Source organism: Dermacentor silvarum, chromosome 3, assembly GCF_013339745.2.
Source record: "Dermacentor silvarum isolate Dsil-2018 chromosome 3, BIME_Dsil_1.4, whole genome shotgun sequence".
In the NCBI taxonomy this organism is placed as follows: Eukaryota; Metazoa; Arthropoda; class Arachnida; order Ixodida; family Ixodidae; genus Dermacentor; species Dermacentor silvarum.
In genome coordinates, this window is record NC_051156.1 from 223878779 (window position 1) to 223903354 (window position 24576).

At 45.2% G+C, this 24576-nt stretch overlaps 1 protein-coding gene and 1 non-coding gene across 2 annotated transcripts in view; one reads left to right on the forward strand and one right to left on the reverse strand.

Annotated features, from left to right (window-relative positions):
* Nucleotides 1-24576, reverse strand: part of LOC119446770 (sodium-dependent dopamine transporter) — a 75040-nt gene that overhangs the window by 43971 nt on the left and 6493 nt on the right. Inside the window, exons 2-3 of the mRNA XM_037711311.2 lie at nt 4831-4965; nt 2355-2673 (exon numbers count right to left, since the gene is read on the reverse strand). Of these exons, the coding sequence (XP_037567239.1) occupies nt 2355-2673; nt 4831-4965 (454 nt within the window). The remainder of the gene's footprint in view (nt 1-2354; nt 2674-4830; nt 4966-24576) is intronic.
* Nucleotides 10412-10483, forward strand: Trnat-cgu (transfer RNA threonine (anticodon CGU)). Its single transcript has one exon. It is a non-coding gene; the product is annotated as a tRNA-Thr (tRNA).

Here is a 24576-nt window from a genome sequence, read left to right on the forward strand (position 1 = left end):
GCAGAGGTTGGCCAGAGCCGGAGCCGGCCAACGCCTGAGCCAGAAAACGAGCCCTGCGCGCGGGTACAGCGTAGCCCGCCGAGAGGGCTGCATTTGGGGCCAGTCAAGTGTGACACCGGAGAGCCGGCCGCCCGTGGTGCCCGCGCCTGTCACGACGGTTACCGATGGTCCGCGAATGTGGCGTCCTTCCCGCTCGCCGAAGTTCGGTGCACGACGGGCGGGGGAATTGCTCAGCGCCACCGGAGGAGCCTTCGCTCCGCCGTTCGCCACCCCGTGGCATCGCCGGCGACTTGTGGATTTCGATCGCAAAGTTCCACGCCACGCCCTTTCCCTTACCGACTGTCGCTATATGGAAGTTCTTACCCTTAGGAAATACTGAACTGGCATCTGCGAACGAACATACTGTCTACGACTATACGTTGATTGCTTAAATTATCGAGAGGTAGGGCGATAGCCACCGCTCCTTTAGACATTTCGGAATATCGCTCTCATTACGCGCTCCGAGTTGGGGTATTTCTTGCTTTATTCATTTCTGGCCCACTTGGGATTCGTACACTTCAGCTTCCTTGTAAAATGGATATACCGCTCCCGCCTCTTTCGTCATCCTCACGTTCGCTACTGCGTTCTATTTTTCCAACAGAACGCGATGAGGTGCCGCGTGGTGCAAGCGGCCAAAGTCCGGCAGCGCTGTGCGCAACTACGGGGCGCCCCTCCGAGTGGAGCGGTCGCGCGGTGCCCTCATGTGCGCTTTTATGGACGACGTGCTTCGTTACGCGGGGCCTCGATATGTGGCCACAGGTGGGCGGACGCGAGCGATCATCGGGTCAGGCGTCGAGGCGGCTGCTTCTGCGAGCACACGGCCATCAGTCCGCGAGTTTGGAACGCGCGCCAGTCGAACACGTCGGCGGGTATACAGGCGCGCTACGGTATTTCGCGAGTGTTATATATGCAGGCTCCGACGTACGCTATAATGCATACAGCTGCGCACTCTGAGAATTAGATCTAAGGCGAAAGGCGGTACAAAAATCTGTCGATAAACAAAAAAACTTAAGAGACATTGCAACATGTCGGAGGTGCCAGATGTAGGTTCGTGAGAAACATGACACTGAACGATTTCTTTTTCTTTTTCATTAACGAGAGTCGGCACTGAAAGGGAAAGCCAAAGCGAAGCCTATAAACTCTCAAGCAGGCAGATTGCCGACGTGGACGAAGTGTATATGGTGTCAACAATTAAAAAAAAAAAAAAAAACAGTTTCGTTCAAAGTACAGTGGCATCGCAAATATGATGATGATAATGATGACAATTTCCTTTAAAAAACGGCGCGAATAATGTATAACTGCTGGCTACGACACAGTCTTTTTTTTTTTTCACCATTTCACTTTGTGCCTCAGGAGTTACTTGCGAAGTGCCTGAAGCGTCCCTGAAAATAAAGAAGAAGACGACCGAGACTTGGGCCGGGGGCACGGAAGAAGTGATCTTGTGATAAGGTTTCTGCATGTAGTTCACATTTGGCTCGATATATCTGTGAAAAGCAGCCAACACAAGCCGTAATGGCTCAGTTCGTATGACGTCCAGCTGCTGCGCACGATGTCGCAGGTTCTAGTCGCGCCCGCATTCAGATGAGGGCGAAATCGTAAAACGCTCGAGCATGTGCTCGTTGTGCACGTTGAGTAACCCCAGTTGGTTAAAAATAATCCGGAGCCCTCCAATTTACAGCCTTTTGCGTTGCTCTAGGGCGTTACACTCACTCACTCACTCACTCACTCACTCACTCACTCACTCACTCACTCACTCACTCACTCACTCACTCACTCACTCACTCACTCACTCACTCACTCACTCACTCACTCACTCACTCACTCACTCACTCACTCACTCACTCACTCACTCAACCAACCAACCAACCAACCAACCAACCAACCAACCAACCAACCAATCAATCAAGTTAATTTCCAACACCAATGCTTGCGAGCTATGCTCAGACCTAGCTGACTTGGAACATATGCTCTGGCGGTGCCCCGCGTTACACGACGGCGACGATGTCACGTCGACCAAATGGGAGGCTGCCCTAAGCAGCCCCGATCTTGAAGCACGTACAGCTATGGGCTGTCCATCGGGCCCGCGACGCAGTAGAGAGGCTCGGCCTTTCTGTGCCGACGTGGGAGCGGCCCGCTACGTGCTGACGCGCGTTCCGAGGGACAATAATAAAGTTTTACTATACCATACCATACCAACATCTACAAGACAATGACGTTTCGGTCATGGACAAAAAGCCTCGTAAATTGGCCTAAAGAGCGTCCACTGACCATGGCTCAAACAATCACTCGAGCAGCAAACGGACGATTGGACTCACGTGAAGTACTCCTCGGCCGGCGTTGTGTAGTTGGCCCTGACGTCGACGGCGAGCGCCTTGTCCGGGTCGTCGGTGGCGTTTGTGTCGCGGCCGTCGACGCCGTCGTCCAGGGGCGACGAGCTCTCGTTGGCGGGTAGCCTGAGCAGCCGCTGCCCGTAGGCCAGCTCGAGGCAGTGCTCCGTGTTCCACGAGTTGTTGCAGTTGGTCCACGGCAGCTCGGTGGTGAACGACGCCACCAGGTAGTAAAGCGCCCATGCGATGATCACGTTGTAGTAGAAGTCCACGTAGAAGGCAATCATCACCACCGTGTAACCCACGCCTGCACTCCGAAAACATGCGCCCGGAAAAAAGTGCGCAATTTAGAGCCGCGTGCTCATTCCTTGGAGTGAACCGCATTACTTTCTTGGCGTCACTCAGACGTGGCGCCAAGCGTGCGCTTTTCTTGTACGCGGCTGCAATCTGAACTCCGAGAGCATAGCCTCCCGATGTACACTCACTTTCGTGTAACTTCCTGAGAGAGAGGGCAGTCGGTGCGAGACACGCCGTTTTTCGTTACGTTCATATTTTTGTTACTAAAAAGGCTAACATGGTGCAACGCACTTGGAACATGGCGCAACAAACGACAACAGAGTTGCAAACGAACTTGGCCGGGCCCTTTTGGCGCAGTTTCAATGTTCCGACTGATACACCAGGCAACCGCAACCGAGAGGCGCATTCGCGTCCCTCTGCGATTATAAAAGTACATTTTACCGCCGGAAACCCCAATATTTCTCTTTCCAGGTTCAACTGCGAGCAAATGAGAAATCTCCGACCTGCGCACGAACGGATACTTAAAAAAAAAAAAAAAACGCGAAAGAGAAGGCCTTCCCTTCGTCGCACCTTCGGCACGCGCCATGAAGTGCACCACCCGTCCGACGATAGCGGATCGCTACCAGCCGTGTAGATAAAGAACACTGTCGTTCAATTCCTGTAAGGTTAGAACCATAGACAAGCCAAGGAATACAAAAAAAAAGCGAAGCTGGGACACCGAGAGGTTGCGTAAGAACGCTCCTTGGGAAGCCCGTCATAAGGATTACGCCCCTATTGTGAGACCGACGAGTTATCGATAAAAAGTGCAAGCGGACTCGGTGAAGATGAGGGGAGAAAGAAGAAGAGCAAATAATGACGCCAAAAGGCACTCTGGTCTATTGGTCCATTGTCCGTTGGATCGGCAAGAAGAAAGACGGGAGAGAGGGATTTTAAAGAGCAAAGGGCAATTCCTGGGAGTCGTGAGAACGCGAAGAGTCCCCTCTATAGGGAGGCAAAATAATTATCAACCAACAGCGGCAACACGGAGGCCATCGAGAACGGCTCAAAGGTGTGGCCGCCTCTAAGGGCGAAGATCTTCCGACGCTCCACCTTACGTCGGCCGGCGGATTATAGGCGGTAGCGGATCGCCGGAAATTCATTTTCTGCCGCCTTGGAGCCCGCATTAGTGACGCCTCGAGGATCCCTCTGTTTCCCCGCCGTGGGGCGCTCCCGTCGCGGGAGGCACACTCGGCGGTGGCGAACTGGCTCCGCCTGGTGCGCTGCAGCCCGGGGGCCATCTTGGTCCCTTCGAAGTGGCAGTCGAGCAATGGTTTATCGGGGCGGATGCAAGTATTTATAGGACTGCACAGATGAAGCAACGGCGCATCGCGACGGAGTTCCTTTCAGACTGGCTTCCTGCAAACGCCGGGTTCTAGGCATTATCGTCGAATAAAATTTATTTAGACAATGGACAAAAAAAAGTATAGCTGTCAAGGGTACTGGTGTAAAAGAAAATCAATGCCTGACGAAGCGTCAAAAGCCCCCATTGTCATAAATAGGCGCAACGTAGCAGAAAAAAAAGATAAAATAGACTGCATGTAGAAAATATCAACCAGTTATTTAGGGATATATTTCCCACATACGCTTGGAACTAAATGATTTGTCATTAAACATGGCATATGCATGTAAGTAACACTCGGGCGTCAACATTGTAATATGTATACCACAAAAGTATTGCATTTACTGATCAATAAAAATTGTCGCCACAGAAAAAGTGGCTTGTTGGTTTTTGTTGTCTTTACTTCTTTGTTTCCTTGTTTTTTTTTTTCTTTTTTTTTTCTTTTCCCAGGTGTTCTTCACCCCTACCTAAGTAATTTCACTTTAGAGGTACAGCAAATAGGTGGCGACGTGCTTTTTGAATGGACGAAGGAATTGGCCAATGCCATTCGAAAACCTGCGTTTCCGGGAAGAAAGTACCAAGAAATTTCGCACACTGTCACCCTAAATCATAAACTTGGGTGGAGACAACAAAATAAAAGATAGAGATGACTTCGCTGGCATCTACAGGTATATACCATCACCCCATTTCAAGGAGCATACAGGTCCGTCTAGTAGTGCACTGGTGTTCACTTCAAAAGAGACGTCTCCGGGTCGTCGGCAGCGCATGGCGTGACCGCGAGACACGTGCCTTTGAAGAGGGGCACCAGCCTTCCCCAGCAGGTGATGGCGCCCTTGCGGTGGTACTGGCCGAGGGCGAGCTCCATGAAGAAGAGGGGAATGCCGCCCACCGCCAGCATGATCAGGTACGGCACCAGGAACGCGCCTGCGAGGAGCATGTGAGGGTGATGGTGACGCCGCCCAAGGACGCAAGCGGCAACATTGTACACCGCGGTTCTCTTTACACTGCACGGTGAATCAATTATTCACGGCTACAGACGTACACAATTCTGGGACATTCGATGCACATAGTGAGTTTATTAACCACTGGTATGCCGCAGATTGGCAGTGTGAGCGGAATAAGGAGCACGGAGACACCCTTCTTCAGTCACAAAACTTGGAGGACAATGTGCTGGACAATAGTGACATCCGACATTCGATGACACGTCCGATAAACACGTCGAAAGAACAGCAGTTTTTCCAACAGGAATGGAAACCGCAAGTGCCTACACTTCAAAACAAGAGCTACAAAATGATTTGGGAAATAACAGACCTAGGTGTATTTCACCTCTATCTCCCCAACCACCCTTAATGGTTTCTGAAAAAAAAAAAAGAAATCACCACATAATAATTTCAGTATGACGACATAATACAGCAAACAGCTCAAAAAGTTTATTAAGATAAGAGAAAATGAAGACACGGTCGCTGTTTGTCCATTTCTTTCCCACGTTCTGTGTTGCAGTGAAGCCCACTGAAAGAAAAATGTGATGGGAATGGGGCCCGATAACGCTATCGCGTTCCACTCTTAACGGCGAAGCTTAAGCGTCCTCCAATTTCTATGTATAGCCACCTATACTACCACTACAGATGGCTGGTTATAAGAAACAACAAACGCGACCTAAACGTACTCACTGCAACAAATATACGGCTTCAAGCGCATCATTCCTTTAGCAGAACGAATTGCTTTCTATAGAAGCGTTCACCTATACGCTGAGATTCACAATCATCGTCAATGGTTCCTACGCATTTTTTAAATAAAAACATAAATAAATTAGCTACCCTAGTTGGTATGACATAGCTAGTATTCAGTTTACTAGCTCTTTCATTTCCTGTATTTAGTGTATCAATATTATCGCAAATGTCCTCCTCGTATATAATCATTTCGATGCTGCGTCAAGTATGCTGCTTGGCTAGTTAGCTAAACGACCGAGTGCCTCAGTTCCACTGGTTATTCACGCTCCTTTTTAGCGATAGCTTCGACTGCAGCAGTCTCTAAGCCCGAAAATGGCATACGAGAATTGTATAATGGGCGGCTGCCTGTTCCTAAGACCTCGTGCTAAGCAACGCCTGCTGTTCAATGGTTGATCGACACCGGCCACTTTGTCCGTGACAGCGCCTTCTCCGCCGCGTTGTGCGTTGAAGGATAGGCTACAAATATATGTACACGTAAGCGCATAATTAATCAATTAAGTTGCGGGGTTAACATCCTGAAACATCACAGTGGGTTACGAGTGACGCCGTAGTGCAAGAGAGCTCCGGATTAATTTGAACCACCTTTGGTGCGGAATGCGGCCCTCGGGATTGAGCCCGCCAACCACGTGTTCAGCAGCGCAACGCCACATCCACTTGGCTGCACCGTGGTATAAGCATGCAAGCTGACGACGGGACAGGCACCGACGTATTTTCATTGGTGGAGTACCGCACACTCGTCGTATATACGGTGGCTATGTTCTTGTCCTCCAATTAAATAGCGCAACCCACTCTGGGCGATCGGCAATGAATATGACGGTGAAAGAAGTGTTATAACTATAGAAAAGTAAGCTGAAATGAAATAAGTATCATGTAAATGGTACTTAACGTGTAACTGTTACAGATATGAATTAACAAATATGTAATTATTATCGAAAAAAAAGTTATGCGATCGTAATACGAATTAGGAAGAATTTTAGCACGCAATTCTTTTTGTCTCACGCAGAAAGATGCAGAGGGCTTCACAAACGTTCCTGTGGTTGTAGCCCAGTACAGTAGCCCTACGTGTTCCCGCCAACGGTATGAAGTTGTCTTTTCTTCCTCTTCCATTTCATTTTATTCCTTCGGGGATGCAACGATTATCTTCCCCTTTCGAACCCAGTGCAGAGCAGCAGGACAGACAGACCAGGCTCTGATTTCTCTCCATTCGATTCTTCTTTCTCGTAATGATTACCAAATCTTAAGCATTTGTAGTTTATGCAACTGTTCAATTTAAAAAAAAAAGGCATTTTCCCTATGTTTTTCTTGGCTTGAGCGTATGTTGGGTCCATGTACTTGTTACTTTACCAAAAATTAAGCTATAAATGTAGGGCACCGATGCAGGCGCTCGATACGAATTCTCGCCTGTTCACTTAGCTTGTGTTCATACATGTCTCTCGTAAATGCGCGATAATACGAATGGCAACACCAGGAAGCGCGCAGTCGGAGTTTTTGTGAACATGGGAGGCCTGTGCTCGACGACGCCAGCTTCCCGAGACTTAGTCGGTGGCCGAGCATAAAAGCGCAGTCCGACAGCCGCGTCCATCATCTAATCTGCGGAGACCGCTGCCGCCGTGCCGTTGGCGGCGACTCGATGAAATTCGTGCGCCTCCGGATGCGAAAAAAAAACAAAAATATCCTGGCGGACGCTGCCGCCTCTTCGTTCACTGTGACATACTTCTCCAATTGCAATAACTAAGACTTCCTTCTTGTTAACCTCCCTGTCTTTCATTGCATAATTTCTCTTTCTCTGTTTTCTTTTTCTTTCTCCCTCTTCGGCGTTTACGTGATCGGTTCTTCCATTATTTATCAATTAATGAGGAACGACGGCGATAAAATTCAATCTCGATGAGTGTTCTCCTAACATTGTGCTGCTGCACGAAAAACTCTTGAATTCTGGGGTTTTACGTGCCAAAACCAAGATTTGATTATGAGGCACACCGTAGTGGAGGACTCCGCATTAATTTCCACCACCAGGGTGTCTTTAACATACCCCCAATGCACGGGACACGGGTGTTTTTGCATTTCGCCCCCATCGAAATACGGCCGCCGCGGCCGGGATTCGATCCCGCGACCTCGTGCTTAGCAGCGCAACACCATATAGCCGATAAGCCACCGCGGCGGCTGACCAAAAACTCTATCATTCTTATAAGCATTATTCCTCTTCCTATAAGCATAATTAAACTAAGTTATGCAGCCGTCCTAAATTTGTGGGTCATAAATATACCGAACGACTCGTTTCTAGCGCATCGCATTCATGTAAAAAAAAAAAGTGATGCACAATAGGAAGGCGAATCACGTTGATGCAACAGGAAAGGGTAGCTTGAGACGGGGCAAGTCGTCTCGCGGTGTTCATGTAAATGCTGGCGTGTCGCGTTGAGGGAGACAGACGGCTGCCGTCGTGTGCTCTCCTCCACTCACCGGCGGAATGCAAATCGCCGGAATCAGGTTCCGGCTTGTTTCGGAAGAGGGAGGATGCACCACTTGTATAAACGCTATCGCATAATAATTACCGTGATGAGCGAAATAATCCGATATGCTACTATAGCATTCATATAAACCTAGCTTATGGTGCCTTCAAACAGAGTTTTCGGTTTTTTGTTTCCTATCTCGCGCGCTGTTCCTAACATTTGCACGCCAAGTCCTCGTGCTACTCTCGTTTCCACCTATACGCAGAGGTGCGCGTTCATTGAGCGGGTGTCCGTAACAGCCCCAATGACCTGCAAGGTCAAGGGGCTGCAGCGTGGCGTGCAGTGGTCCCATTGGCAACAGTGCATTATCTCATTTGAATGGCGAAGACGGATCTGTAATAAAGAGCGCGGCTGTCAAAAGGCATCCACAACTGCCATCGATAGTTATCAAAAGGACTGCTCGGCACCCTCATCTCAATTCGTAGTATTCATACTTTGAACATTTCTTGCTAGCAAGAATGTCTCAAAAACCAAGAATGTCTCAAAAACATACATCACCACCAACTCTATTGATCCGCCTGTTTTGTATACGCTAAATACAGTATGTTTACTGTATACGCAATGAAAACGCAATGAAAAGGGCCGGCTATCGCAAAGTCACTTCTAATGAACACACATTACAAAGTACGGCATTTATAAAACTATTAAAAGTTTGCTCAGAACAAGTAGATCGCTATATCTGCAAGGTCAGATCGAATCAAACGCCAAGTGCGAGCACCAACGCACGCAAAATATTCGTGACAGTGCGAAGCATTAAGAGCTGGACAGTGCGCACAGTAAAAGCAAGTCATCGTGTGTAGACTGTAACTTTGAAAAAATTAGCGTAGCTTGCACTGGAGGCGCAATGCTAAAGACACAGCGGAGCGGATGGGTACTTAGCTAGTCTTGGCTTTTGGGCTAGGCTAAGCAGTACCAAGTCATCCCCAGCACTTTAAGAAATTTATTAATTATTGATCGATTATCGATTAGCTATTGATTGGCTATCGCAAGGTATTGGCCACGTATTTGGGCTAGGTTAAGCACTACCAAGTCATCCCCAGCATTTTCCAGAATATATTGATTAGCTATCGATTGGCTATCGATTGGCTATCGCAAGGTATTGGCCCCGTATTTGGGCTAGGCTTAAACACATTCGCTAGTTCACAGGGTTATGTGCTATTGCGCTTGGATCCTTTCTGCACTACCGCCAGGATCGGCCCACATTTTCTGTTCGCACGTTACGGACTAACGCTCGGCTTATTAAACAGCTCCGCTGTTAAAAAGACCGCCTCTGAAATACAAAACTGTCATCTACAGCGTAAGCTCCAGCGTGTACTTACTAATTGTAAGTACTTGTACTTACTTGTACTTACCAATTGAATTAAAGAAATGATAAATTAATGGAAATGAAAACGGATGAAAAAAACTACTGTCCGCAGGTGGGGAACGAACCCACGTCTTCGCATTACGCGTGCGATGCTCTCACCATTGAGCTACCGCGGAGCCATTTTCCCATCCACTTTCTGGGGTATTTATGTTTTTTACAACTAGAACTAACCCTGGGAGTGTTAGCCAGCGCCACCACTCACAAACCTAGGAGCGGATGTGGAACATCCTTTCTGCCGGATGTGTCACGAGCACGTGACCTTTTTGGGTGATGGCAACTGGACAACATGGACAACATAGGGGAAATTACTTGTACTTACTAATTGAATTAAAGAAATGATAAATTAATGAAAATGAAAACGGATGAAAAAACAACTGTCCGCAGGTGGGGAACGAATCCACGTACGTCTTCGCATTACGCGTGCGATGCTCTCACCATTGAGCTACCGCGGAGCTACCGCGGAGCCACCTTGGTGTCATTGTTTGTTGGCTTCTTATGATATGATAATAAAAATCGGGCCCCTCGGTTCCCTTTTATTCTCGTTCATTACATAACGAGGGCTCGAATGCGGCAACATTGATGCCTTCAGGTAGCATATGTGGGTTTATTGATCAGCTGTCATCACCCAAAAAGATGACGTGCTCGTGACGCCTGCAGCAGAAAGGATGTTCCGCATCCGCCCCTAGGTTTGTGAGTGGTGGCGCTGGCTAACACTCGCAGGGTTAGTTCTAGTTGTAAATACCCCAGAAAGTGGATGGGAAAACGGCTCCGCGGTAGCTCAATGGTGAGAGCATCGCACGCGTAATGCGAAGACGTGGGTTCGTTCCCCACCTGCGGAGAGTTGTTTTTTCATCCGTTTTCATTTCCATTAATTTATCATTTCTTTAATTCAATTAGTAAGTACAAGCAATTTCCCCTATGTTGTCCTTGGTGTCATTGTTTGTTGGCTTCTTATGATATGATAATAAAAATCGGGCCCCTCGGTTCCATTTTCTTCTCGTTATTTCCAAAAGTGTGGGCCGAAATACATGGACGTTTCAGTTACTTTTGTGCTTCAATATATAAAACAGCATTTTAGTAAAAAAGTAAGTGGAATGACAGTGCATTTTTATGGCGAGCTTGATGGCGCATATCTCCAAACTGGTGTCATTCTGGAAATTCATTCCAAGTGGATACGCCTGACAAGCTCACCGCCTACAATTCGTAAATTGCAATATGTGTCGTAAAGTAATTAACGAAGAAGTTAATTCGTCATTTTCGTGAATTAGTTGAATATGTGTGTCTCGATTTCTAGTGCTACTGATGTCCGCCTCATCGAATAACCCAGCTCAATGATAAGACTTATGCTACCTGCCACAGGCGATTTCCAAAAATTCAGCAAAACTTAAAAATGAATACCCTGTATGTACCATGAGCAGTTAATGGTCTTAAATTGATGCAGCTTTCATTCCACCGAAAAACATATTTATTATAGTACGGATATATGTTCCCAAATTTTAGGGACAATTTTATGCAGTCACTCGCTTTTAATGTTGATGTCTCGTCTCTTTTTTGTTTTCCTTTTGTGTGGGTAATGCAACTAAAGTGTCTTTCTTTAATATTTCATATTTTTAATCATTTTGAATGCAAATTTGCAAGTTTCATATATGTGAAATAAAGTAACCGAGGGCGTACTGCTTCCTGCCTCTCCAGTTCGACCCCGTTTATCCCTGGCTACTTATACGAAAAAAAAAATGAAGGCAACGACAAACCTAAGTGCTGACACACCTGAAAGAGTCCCTTAAAAGAAGGCATTGTGCCCTAATATGATGTCTCAGAACATGTACGTGGACATCAAGATAAGCAACCAATTCTGCAAATGTGGTGCAAGCGTTAAAGACGCTTGCTACAATGACGACCGAAATGTGCAGCTAGGCATAACAAGGGAATGGAGGGTACAATTGTAATGCCCCCCAAAAACGGAACGAGAAATAAACTGCAACAAAGTTGGAGTTAACAATCAGAAACACTACTACTGCGTGTTAAGAAAAACATTAAAGCTCTTACTTCTCGCCATTGCGATTGTGGATCACTCCTCGAAGTCGAAAAAAAGTTATCCAACATGAGTATATACGTAGACCTCAGGTTGTCTAAGAAGACTGATGTGTATACCTGACGTAGTACTCGGGATTGCTCACTTCATGTATCTTGTCCCACACAAACATCCCAGTGAATCCACGAGTACATGTCTGACTCCCTTTTTTTATTTTCGAATATGCGAATGCGTGCAGCTCTACACCAAGACAAAAAAACTGGTCTCTCAATGAGTAGCAGGCAGGAGCGTACTATCTCAGGCCGACTTCTCTGCCTTTCCTCCAATAAGATCTCTTTCTGTATCTCAAACATCTAACACACTCAGAGAACGCACAAAGTCGTGTAGGAGATTGTTGATAAATTGCAAGGAAACTGACTCGGAAGGAAAATTATTCATTGCACGAAATTTAAGAAACTCATTACACACTGAATTTACTTTAGATTGCAATGGTTTCTGTTTAATAGTTAGGTCTGATTTACATACTTCAATCCAAATGTAATCTGCATACAGGGTGTTTCGCCAATAGGGAAGACGCGATAATTAAGCTATGTTCTCTGAAATGCTTCGCCATGGAAACGTACTATCCACCCAAAAAGTTTACGAGCCACGGGATCTCAGTTTTCAGTACTTTTGGAGCAATTGTGGCGGCTCTTCTACTTAGGATATAAAATTGTCGTATATACCATAAGGAAGCTTAATTCTTGTAGATTCCAACTATGTATAATATGAAGACATTGATTAATGAGATTTAGAAATAAATGTTCAAGAACAAGCATGAGATACATGGTTTTTGCGTACTGTGTCTCAGTTGTGATCATGATTAGAATAAACTACCGCACTTACTGCATTGCGGCTTGCTCTGTAGCTTTAGGACATATTTGTATATTTACTAGACGGAGCAAAATGATGTTGCATTCTTACTTTTGGGATAATTTGCTTTTGAAAATTGCCAAATATCGCAATTTTCTGTTGTAAACAGCCCGACAACTAGATGCTCAAGAAAGCTAAATTTTGGGTAAAGTAGAGTTCAATACATTTCCATTTAGGACGCAAAATTTCATTCATGTACCTTTATTAGTTTTCATAATAATGCGACCGAAATTAAACAATATTTAGAATTCTGGTTCTACTTTTGCCCATTTTTGCGGGAAGGTACTAAAGCTACGAAGCTGTGATTTAAAACTAATAGAGGTGCATAAATGAAATTTTGCGTCCTCAATGGAAATTCCTTAAACTCTAATTTATCGAAAATTTAGCTTCCTTGAGCGTGTAGTTGCCGGGCTGTTTACAACAGAAGATTGCGATATTTGGCAATCAAAAGCAAATTATACAAAAAGTAAAATTCAACATTATTTTGCTGCGTCTAGGAAATAGATAAATACGTCCTACAGCTACAGAGCAAGCTGCAATGCAGTAAATGCGGTAGTTTATTCTAAATATGGTCACAACTGAGACAAAGTTCGCAAAAACCATGTATCTCATGCTTGTTCTTGAACATTTATTTCTAAATAACATTAATCAATTTCCTTATATTATATATAGTTGGAATCTACTAGAATTAAGCTTTGTTATGGTATATACGACAACTTTATATCCTAAGTAGAAGAGCTGCCATGGTTGCTCCAAAAGTGCTGAAAAGGGGGGCGCGTGCCACCGGAGCGGGACCGCCACCTTAAAAGTAGCCAGTAAAACCGTACATCACAATGTTGTTCGCATATACCAGTATACAGAGGCTGGAAATGGGAATACCAGGCTCCGTTTTGAGGCTGCGGAGATATTCAGCCTTTGTCAGATCCCTTGGTCCGTAAACTTTTTTGGTCGATAGTACATGTTAAGATTACAGGGAAGAGCGCGAAGCAAAAGAACAACTGGACGACGAGACAAACAAGGACGAGCGTACTCGTCGTCCACTTGTTCTTTTGCTTCGCGCTCTCCATACCAACTAGCCCAAACCGTTTAAGGTAGTTAAATTGACTCGAGTAGTAAATTAGAATACTAATAATGAAAGTAATAAAAACTTTTTAACCAATAAGTCACGCGACTGATCCTAATGGAAGAATTGAAGCGCGTCATACGAGGATTTCATGATGGGTTCCAGACACGCAAAAAGCTTACGTAGCGAACTTCAGCAACGCAATGAGTTATGGCCAATTTCAGTAAGAAAACAGAAACTGAACTGACGAAGAGCACAACAGTCACACTTTTAGCAGACACCCACACGTCTGTTTCCGACTCAACGGGACGCGCATAAAGCGAGCGATATGACGGCCTGATATGAAGCAAGGACGCTCGTCCATGCTTGCTCCACGGTAAGGCTCTCGGGACAAGAGTTTCCGTGTTCTTCAAAGGTAGCAAAACCGCGCTCGCCATGCGCGACTACGCTGCCAAAGGGCCATGATTTGTGTAAGTACGTCCGTTCTAACGTTACAGTGGATCGGGCGAAGCTCCGCTTATCAAGTTCAAGCAAGCCATGCATTGAACACGTACACCTCTGTTGCTGTCAAGAGTTGTGTCCAGATGTTGCTGTCCAGATGTGTCATCTAATTTATGTAGCCTAGTCCAAGCGGCTGGCGTCGGCAGCAGTTGTAGGAAGCTGAAACAGCCGACCGCGCCCCGTGGGCGCCGCCATGCTTCATCACGTGGTGACGCGTCCATTGCTTGCCTCGGCTGGTACGTAGTCGTAGCAAGCCGGTATTTCGGCGTTTGTCACAGACAATGTCTGCGTGAATGGCACGAAACTTTGGACAAAGCGTCCGAAGACAGGTAAATGTCGCATATCCATCCTTCCTAGCTCATTACGCCTTCAACAACAATTAGGGGGTTATACGTGCCAAAACCACGATCTGATTATGAGGCACGCCGTAGTGGGGGACTCCGGAATAATTTGGAACACCTGAGGTTCTTTAACGTGCACCTACACGGGTACACGGGTGTTGTCCAAATGATGCGAGCACTGCCGTATATAAGACACAGTGGTGCTTACTTTAAAACAGTGTATTAAATCACGCATATCTATCATTCTCTCACCTTCCTTCTTTAAGATTTATTTATAGGCAATGGCTTACAATCCAGAGGATGTGGGTTCCACTCTATGTTTTTAGTTCAATACCGCTTGTTAATACGATGTTATTACATTATTCGTTATTGCGCCACCATTAGGAGTGTAAACGTGGGAAAAAGTATACGTGTGTGAAGTGTGGGAAGCCAGTCCCATATATAGTAGAGGCATATATATATATATATATATATATATATATATATATGCCTCTACTATATATGGGACCGGCTTCCCACACTTCATATATATATATATATATATATATATATATATATATATATATATATATATATATATATAGTCGATTAAGAGTGTGCGCTGAACCCGGAGAAATCATCATGAAAGAAATACTCACACATATAACAATAAAATACTAGTATTGTACTAACGTTTCGGCCGGTAGCCCCACCTTAATCGAAGTGAACGGTGTATATATATATATACAGGGTGTTTCAGCGAACACTTTCAAAATTTATTTAAGGTTGCCTGTGGCAGATAGCCCAATACTAGTTGACGAGCTGGTCTACTCGAAGAGGCGGACATTACTTGCACAAAAAATTGAAATGCATATTCGACTAATCAACAAAAATTCACTAATTAAGTTTTTAACTAATTATCTGATGGCCCACGTTGCAATTTACAAATTGTAGCCGTAAAGTTCGCAAGGCAGATCCACTTGGAATTAATTCTCGGGATGTCACCAGTTTCAAGATATTAATTTCCCAACTTTGCGGAGAAATGAATCGGCGTTCCAGTTAATTTTGTGCTTCAATGCATAAAGCGACGTTTTGGTAAGAAACTAACTGGAACGCCAATGCATTTCTCCGCAGAGTTCGGAAATTAATATCTCGCAAATGGTGCCATCCCGATAATTCGTTCCAAGTGGATCCGCCTTGCGAACTCCACGGCTACAATTTGTAAATTGCAATAGGGGCCATCAGGTAATTAGTTAAAAACTTAGTGAATTTTTGTTTATTATTGAATTATGCATTTCAATTTTTTGTGCAAGTAATGTCCGCCTCTTCGAGTAGAACAGCTCATGAACTAGAATTGTGCTATCTGCCACAGGCAACTTTTAAGAATTTTCGAAAGTGTTCGCTGAAACACCCTGTATATTGTAACGCGGCGTAAAAGAGAGGTCGAAGAAGAGGAGGACGTCGACAGTCTTCGCAGCGAGCAGCAGCAGTTGAACCGATATCTTCCCGACCGACCATCCCTCACCTGTGTGTCAAGTCGGCCACCTCGCACACTCAATACTGCAACAGGCTGCGGCCAATCGTCAAGAGGGTCAGTGGAAACAGCTGCTGTGGGTACCAGGGCACGCGGGAGTCCGAGGCAATGAGATTGCTCATGCCTCCGCCCGAGAACTTCTACACCGGGGCTCCGCCGATTCCTCCACAGCACAACTTCTCGCTGACCAGGACGATCCTCAGCCCCTTCTTTCATATTCTGAGATCCTACAACACCTCCGGCTGAGTAGACGCACTTTACCCCCGCCTGGTCCCAAATTAGATAAGGCAACGCAGGTAGCATGGAGACGCTTACAAACATTGTCCTTTCCAAATCCTTATGTATTATCAAAGATAGACTCCATGACATACAATCCGCAATGCAAATTCTGTACCCAGACGGCCACGTTATACCACATGGTCTGGGCGTGCCAACAGAATCCGCAAATATCGGCCAAACATAATCCGACGAAAGTCGAGTGGGAGGCGACCCTGTCCAGCTCGGACCCAGAACAGCAACAAGCCCTGGTCAACCGAGCCCGGACGGCGGCAAAAGCCAATGGTCTTCCGGACTAGGAGGTCCGACCACAAAACGGCTATTAATTTTCAATAATAAATGTGTTATTCTCTCTCTCACCTGTATATATATATATATATATATATATATATATATATATATATATATATATATATATATATGATGGTTTGACATTTTATTCCGGGGTTTGGGCGCAAAGAAACAAGGACGAAGAAAACGTGGGAGGACAGTAGCTAAACAGTAAAGCAGACTTAACAGAACGCCATATTAACGACTGGTTGATCTTTTTTTCAATACATCTCCAACGAACCGGTTGAAAAGAGTCCATATATAAACCAACATTTGCAACGCTTGTAGGTGGCAGCACCATCTTTTACCAGGAACTGCACTATACTCACAGAACGAACGGCCGAGACAGCTTTCAGCCAGCAGTGTTAGCTCGTCAAGGCTTTGGTCGTGAGCTGCACCGTCATTACGCCCTCTGTCTCTGCGCGGGCCGCGCAGATAGTACACGATGGTCTAGCCCACCGGCCCGCGACCGGCCCGGTGGACTAGACCTGCCGGTCCCGACGTGGGACTATAGCCGGGTGCGCGACGAGTTCGCGTGCTCGCCGGACCTCTAATAAAAGTTATTTCACTCTCTCACTCACTCATAGTACACGATGTCTGGAGTATGTATATATATATATATATATATATATATATATATATATATATATATATATATATATATATATATATTCGGTACACTTGCTCTAAAAGTGGGTGCGAGCGGGTGCGAAACATTCTGTCTATGCTGATAACTTTTACCAATCAATGATCGACTTCTCGCTATCAGAATTCACGCAAACCTTTTCTGAATTCCCGCAAAAGTTACACGATGCCGCGTGGTTTGGGAACACATCCGTCAAATGACGATTGAGGTTAGTTGATTTTAGCGATTTCTGATTCAACTTAGGGACTATTCGGTTTGTTTAGTGACAATCTCTTTTTTCTATGTAGCGACCGGCGACCTTTTTTTACGACGTGACAGAACAATCGGCGATATTTAGCGATATCTGTATCGGCCGTTGTTCCGGTCGATCAAACCTACAGCACCCGTGTCAAGACAACAGTGAACAGCTTTTATTGAGCGTCGGTATTTATAGGGCACTCGGTCCGTAAGAGGGGGAGTGCGCTATCGTACATGCGACAGCGGCATGATGACGGCTTGCGCCCACTGCTGGTGCGCATGCGTGCGATGCGATACAATATCGAAGTTAAGTTGATTTGTGGTTGACTTTCTAGAACACGCTTCGTTATTGAAAAACTACAAAAAGGCGGCCTAAAGTGTCTGTATAACGGCGCGTGGGCTCTGTGAACATGCTGAAGCAACGGTTGTCTGCACCCACGGAGGCCATACGTTACGGTTAATTGCGGAGAGGCAAACAAGCTTCCCATTGTGCTCACAAAACACACATTTATCTTCTTTTTTTTTTTCATCCTTTATGAAACTCATTAGAATCGGTCTTAATACTGCTGATGCTGCAGTTTCACTATGTATGATCGATTGATGGACGTTCGCAGCGAAGCAGTTAATTCAATACAAAATGTTATTGTAATAAATTTTACGGTAAGGTTTATAGAACGCAGCAGCTGAGTAATAGGACAGATCAACAGGCGTACGTTCCGGACCGGCTAGGCTTTTTCACGCGAATCTGAACGCAGTGCCTCACTTTCTCACTGCTTTCGAACAAATCAACATTGCCCGCACCTTTCACGAGGATAAAAAGGCGGCAATGTAGTATTTGACCTGTATAAAAGTAACGTAATTGTCACTGTCGTCTTAAAAACTTGACAAGATCGTGTCGCATAATTTGGTTCTCCTTACACGAGCGCTGAATACTAGAAACTTTGCAGGCATAACGTGGACAAAGTGGATCTTTGAGATAAAAAAAATCCCGTGACCCGCGTTTTTTTTCTTTAATCATGCTAGATTTGCAATCTCAAAATCTCAAGGTAAATGCAAGTTCCCAACTGTCATCAAGCATTGCTTAAAAAAATAAAGGTTCCCTGCTCCTTTCTGGTAATTTCCCTGTTTATTCTTCACCTGCATGGACACTAGACGAACGTGAAACCTTTAAATAGGCGCACTACACCACGTTAGTTTATACTATATTGTTTTAAAAAGTCCTACATTATATATAAAAGTCACTCGACAGTTGTAGCAACAATTTTAGTGACCTTGGAGCAAAAATTTTGCGAAAATTTAGTGAGTTTATTGTCTCAGTTAAGAGATACGCTCGAATAAAATGTTGACAACTCTGCAAATAACGGGACATTTGTCAACCCTGTAATCCCGTGCAGTTATTCTGCCGGGTGGGCGATGAAGGCTTGTAGATTCCAACACGAGTCGACCCAGAAACATGTACTATAAAGCAAAGCGGCTTCACCGCTGTTGCTCCCGCGTGCCTTCCGCTGGCTGCATCTTGGAGTTTAGCGAACCGAGGTGCGTTTGATCGGAATTGGGGCCTGGAGGCACCGGTTCGGTGTACGTCGCGAACAACAACGTTACGCCCGCAATCAAACACTTCAGTGAACCCCCGCATATTCTCGTTACCAGCTGAGTGAACCAGCGGGACACGACAGGACGCGCGCACACTGTCTGCAGCGCTCGGCGTTGGAATCGGCATCGCCGTCTCCCATCTACTGCACCCCCCCCCCCCCCCCCCCAATCCCGTTTCTGTCATTAGCAACTCTGTATCTGAATCCCCGTATAATCCAATCCCTCGCCACCATGACTTTTGGCAGCAACGTGCTTGCATTAGGACAAATGCTTTCGTCTGCCCATGGTTGGACATTCCGTTACCTCGTTTACACAACCCGTTCCGCAAGTTCTGCGCGGCTTTCGACCAGGGCAAGGAAATGCGAGCTATGTCAGCTATGTAACTGTGGTCAAAAAAGAAAAAAGACGACAACGCTTCTTTCTTTCCTTTATTTCCATTTTCATTTTTTTTTCTTTTTTAAGTTATCTTTTCTTATCGTTGCTCCGTTTCGAGCCGTTGGCGCCCTAGAGAGGCACCAGAAGTTGCTTTTATTGATAAATTGAATTCACTGATAGACCTTACGCAAGCTGACTCCCGTTAAGACGAACCCGAGTAAGCCAATTTCAGGATATGAGGAACAATGTGAAAGAAATAAACACTCAAAATAAACACTCATATCAACAGTTGGTTAATTTCCCACGCACCCAATGAAAAAAAAAAAGGAATTCGTTTAACATGATTCGCTAATTCGTTTAAGTGGAACTTTTGCAGCCGCCACTGATGCTGCTACTTTGCTCAGCGCGCGGCGCGGATCGGCAAACTTGGAGAAGGCGATTCTACGAGCTACACAACAAGAAAACGGTGCTTCTGTGACGGAAGCAGCTACGCCAGAATCGACGATGACGTGGAATCCTGCAGGTTGACACCTTAGAAGCAATATTTGAGGAGCTCCGAGAGAGAGAGAGTTTAATAAAAGATGAAGATGCCAGCGCTGCAGGAGCAGTATATTTTTAGTTTTGTCGATTAATTCTGCTAAGATGAACTTCTGATTTGACGAACAGTTGTTCACGGTCACTTCGAGTTCGCTTTAGCGGGAGTCGACTGCACAGTCTCGAAAGCAGAGGCAGGGATCACTTATAACCGCGAACAGACTAAATTCGTGTTAATGCGGCAAATTGGTGCTTGAAGACGTAACATTCGGCACATTGTCGCTGGAAGGAGAACAGTCACGGTAATTTTCCTTCGAACGGTATATGCACCTTTATGACTAGCTCTGACTCACACCAGCAGATTACGATGGACATGGACGGTATTGAAGCTTGGTAGGGATTCAAACAATAGGGATTCTCCTCTCCGCTAACGATTTCCGACTGTAATCGTGCTTTAGCGTGACGCTAACATTAGAACGCGACACGTCACCATCACAGCATCGGACATTACGTTCAGCGTTGCGGCGTTCTTGCTGCACACCTTCCGACAACCGAGCGGAGTGGAAATAACACGCGGAATCGATCATAGTGTACATGCGATAAACCCTGAGGCGGGACATAAACATCGCAGCTAGAGTGATGACAATGGTCATAATTTGCTTTTGCAAACGTTTATTTTTTTTTTTTTTTTTTTTTTTTTGACGTCCAGGATTGTCCACGACTGGCCGAGGCACTGCTCTCAGCCAATGAGTGTTGGTGCACACAATGCCGTGGCCAGTCCTCGGCCATCACACACGCAGAGTACACAGAATATATAGCAATGTGTTCAGTGTGAAACTTCTTTTCCCGCAGCTTTAACACATCGACTGTGCGAGCATGTCGAATTCGTTAGAACGGTTATTTCATTTTTCGATCAATTCTCGTTAGCTACCCTGTAAATGTGAGCTCACATTCGACAGCACTTCCCCCTATCTTTTTCTTGTGTTTTAGTGAATGTTATCTTTTAACACTGGCCTATTCATGATGTCTTGATGCTTGCTTTCTACAGCTCTGGTATGCTTTGCATGTGGTGAGGCACTGCATATCCTTTTGCCAAGCTCAGTTTTAGCATTCTTTTTTCGTAGAATCAAAATTGCGACGACAAACTACAGTCGCGCTTGCAAATAGCGACGCAAACGTTATACAACACAGAGCGGCGTAAAAGTACCGACAGTAAATGTGATACAAACGTCAGAATAAGAAACCTTACAACAATTAAAGAAGAGAAAATAGAACACTTAAGAACGAAGCCGCCCAAAGTTTAATAAATAGCAGCTGCACGACACACATGGGCCACTTCAACAGAAGACAGTAGTCAGAAGTCAGAATAAAACGTAGTAAAGAGCTAGAAACCTCCGGAACATAAGGCTGGCTGTAACAAACGTATAGCTGCTGATGAGCGCGTAAGCATACTGTTTACGCTAATCGTGAAGTTATGCATGAGGAATGCTCGAGTTGACTTGCAATAAGTTTGGCTCAGCAGTTATTCCAAACTGCGGCTCACCAGCGATGGTCTGCAATTTGTAGCGAGGGGACATGGACTTATCCGGACCATCGGCTAATTCGTCATTCGTCCCTCCCGTTCCGCTCTCCGTTGCGTAGCCGGCGAGCTCGTACGGCTGTCACCGTGTTGACAGCCGACAACAGACGCAGCTGCAACGAAGAACACCCAGCTCACCCCGGCAGCTTGAAAGCTGCCCCTTCGCCGAAAACACCCAGCGAACTTCGCTGCACCGTCACGAGCGTTTGCGAAGCGCGGAATACTTCGACATCGTGCTATCATTTCAGGCGACATTCTCTGCCACCTAAACTCCAATCGACGCTCAAGCGCACGACAGCCGAGAAAGGCTCAATAGATTTCATGTGGGCACGAACTTAGGCAAGGAGAGGCTCTTAACGAGAGGTCTTAACGAGACGTGCTGCTCGAGATGAAAGCGCACACGCACGAAACGACACGTACATACAAAGCACACCACACTAGCACACAATACACGAGCACAGAGTACCAAAGCTAATCACGGTGTCTCGCTCGAGCAAATGTCTCGCAGGAAAGTTAAAATATGCGGCGGTGCACGTGGGTCCAAGCAATGGGCACACGCGTCGTACTCGCTTGAGAGGCGCGAGTGGCAAAATATCACTGGGCTAAAAAATGCGAACAGCGCATTCGTTCGTGGCTCACACACAGCGATATGGTTAATTCGACGAGCATACGAGCGATCCTTTACCATACAGGTATTTGCGCTGCTAAGGTTGTATGCTATAATCACACACACCAGACGTGCGAGGACGATGTACGCGCGCCAAGCATTATTTTGTGTCCGCGTATCAAACTCGTTCGTTTCTTTTTTCTTTTTTTTTTCCTGCGTTTTAGTAACTTTGCCAGCGCGAGTGAAGTTATGATCGACATGCCAACTATCGTCATTAGAGCATCTCTGATGGATTGCTTGTTGGACTCGGACTCAAAGGTGCTGATATTCCTTGCAGTCAGCACGAGATTTCGGTAACATGGACCACGAGTGAACCTACAATGTGGAAAGAGTTGCCCTGCATTCATGAAATGTGAATGGCAGTACAGGTATGTCTGTAACGAAATAAAACTAGCATATGCTACACTCTGTTCCGTACCATAGCCCCTTCTGGCGTCAATTAATTCTGTCCATTGAAAATATTGTTTTACAATGCGCATCTCTTGCTTCTTTAGAAATATGGAAAGCTTACAAGCGCAGAACAGTTTAATAATTTTGGGATCCTTTGATTGTTTTGTAAAGTTTATAGAATTTAGACTCCATGCGACAACTCTACACTACAGGAACGTCAAGTATGAGAACATCTCATGTCTTCTATATTTGTAAACCACCTATCTATAGCCACTTCATAAACGTGATAGATGTAAAACATGATGAAAAACAACGAAGGAAATGAACCCGCTGCATGACGACATACTGACACCTAGAGCATGCAACCACACAGCCGTATAATTTCGAACTCGTTTTACTAAAACACTTTAGGCATGTTAATCAAACTTGCAGCACAGGTCCAATCAGAAGTGTATAAAGAATACACGCGACAGGTTTTAAATATCATTATTATAATCAGTGCTCGAGCATTTGATGTACCATCTTGGCATGTACTGTTGTACACAGCGCCTGAAGGGGCAGGTGGTAAGCGCGACTTAGGCCTATTACACATGCAGGCCTATTGTGCGCCGTAGCCAAATGAACAACCAACGCGTCCTATTTACACTCGGTGATGCAATGGTACACGATTTCAGAGGAAGCGTCAGTGTCTTTACACATAAGACGTTAATAGGCGTCGACTAAGTTTCGGACAAACAGGTCATATCTCGTCACATGCAGCCCTTTACAAATCATCGAGAGAAGCAAAACAAACTGCACTATTAAGACGAAAATGACTAGAGTTGTCGCCGTTTGCTAGCGACGGCTACTTATTCTCATTTGGTTGTTAAATAATATTAGAAATCGATTGTTTGTTTGTTGTTGTTGTTCATAAAAATATAACTCATGCCACCTATTAGGGTAGGCAACTCCTACCTTCCCATTTTTCTATTAAGAAGGTTACAGGGAGTGGCCAGGTATGGATTGAATTATGGCACGAGATAATCGGAAATAAAATTTTTGAACTGATGAAGAGTAAACGATGTGGAAAGGCTAAATTACATTTTAAAATGCTCTCCATCTATCTGTGTGTTGTGCTGTGTCTTCCTCTTCTATCTTCTTTCTTTCTTACTCTTCCAGCAGGTACACGTGATGTTGTTTTCAGAAGGCCTGCTGCTTTCTGTTTGAGTGGCCTATGTAACACGTTTTGATGAAATGAATGAATCAATACAGTTTATTCAAAAAGGAATGACTCTGGGAAGTAAGTTAATAACAATAATAATAATAAAACCGAGACCGGTATTTAGCCGGAAGAGTAGTTACACGTTGCGCTCCTAATTACGATTGGTACTTATAAACAACATAGTAAGTATACTAAGCATGCATGATTTCTATATTCAAATTTTTGGACAATCACGTTCTCCTGCCCGCCGTGTTACCTTCTCTGCGATACTGCTCTTTGAAATAAATATTACGGCCTTTTATATGCGGTATCGAACTTAGGTTAAAAGATTAACATTTACTTTTTGCGCACTTCCGAAAATACGACACTGACGAAACGTCAGCGGCAAACAAATAATTGCACCGTCGTTCGTAAGCTGACCGGGCACCGCGATAAAGTAGTGTGCTGTAGTTACACGTCACTGCGCCAAGACCATCACTAATTTAATGCAAACGTGCGATCTGCTGCACAATTGTACAGCAGGTACTTTCCATAAGCAAGCAATTTTTTGTCAGTAGTATGTTGTATCTATAGCATGCATGATTTCTATATCACAGTACGACTAATAGAAATTTCTTTGGAATACAAAACTGTATTAGACAATCACGCTTAGCCAAACAGCCAAACTTAATTGAGTATAAGTAGGACTAGCTGCTGCTGTCTTAGCTCTCGATCTTCTGGTTACGAGAACCAGTTGCTACCA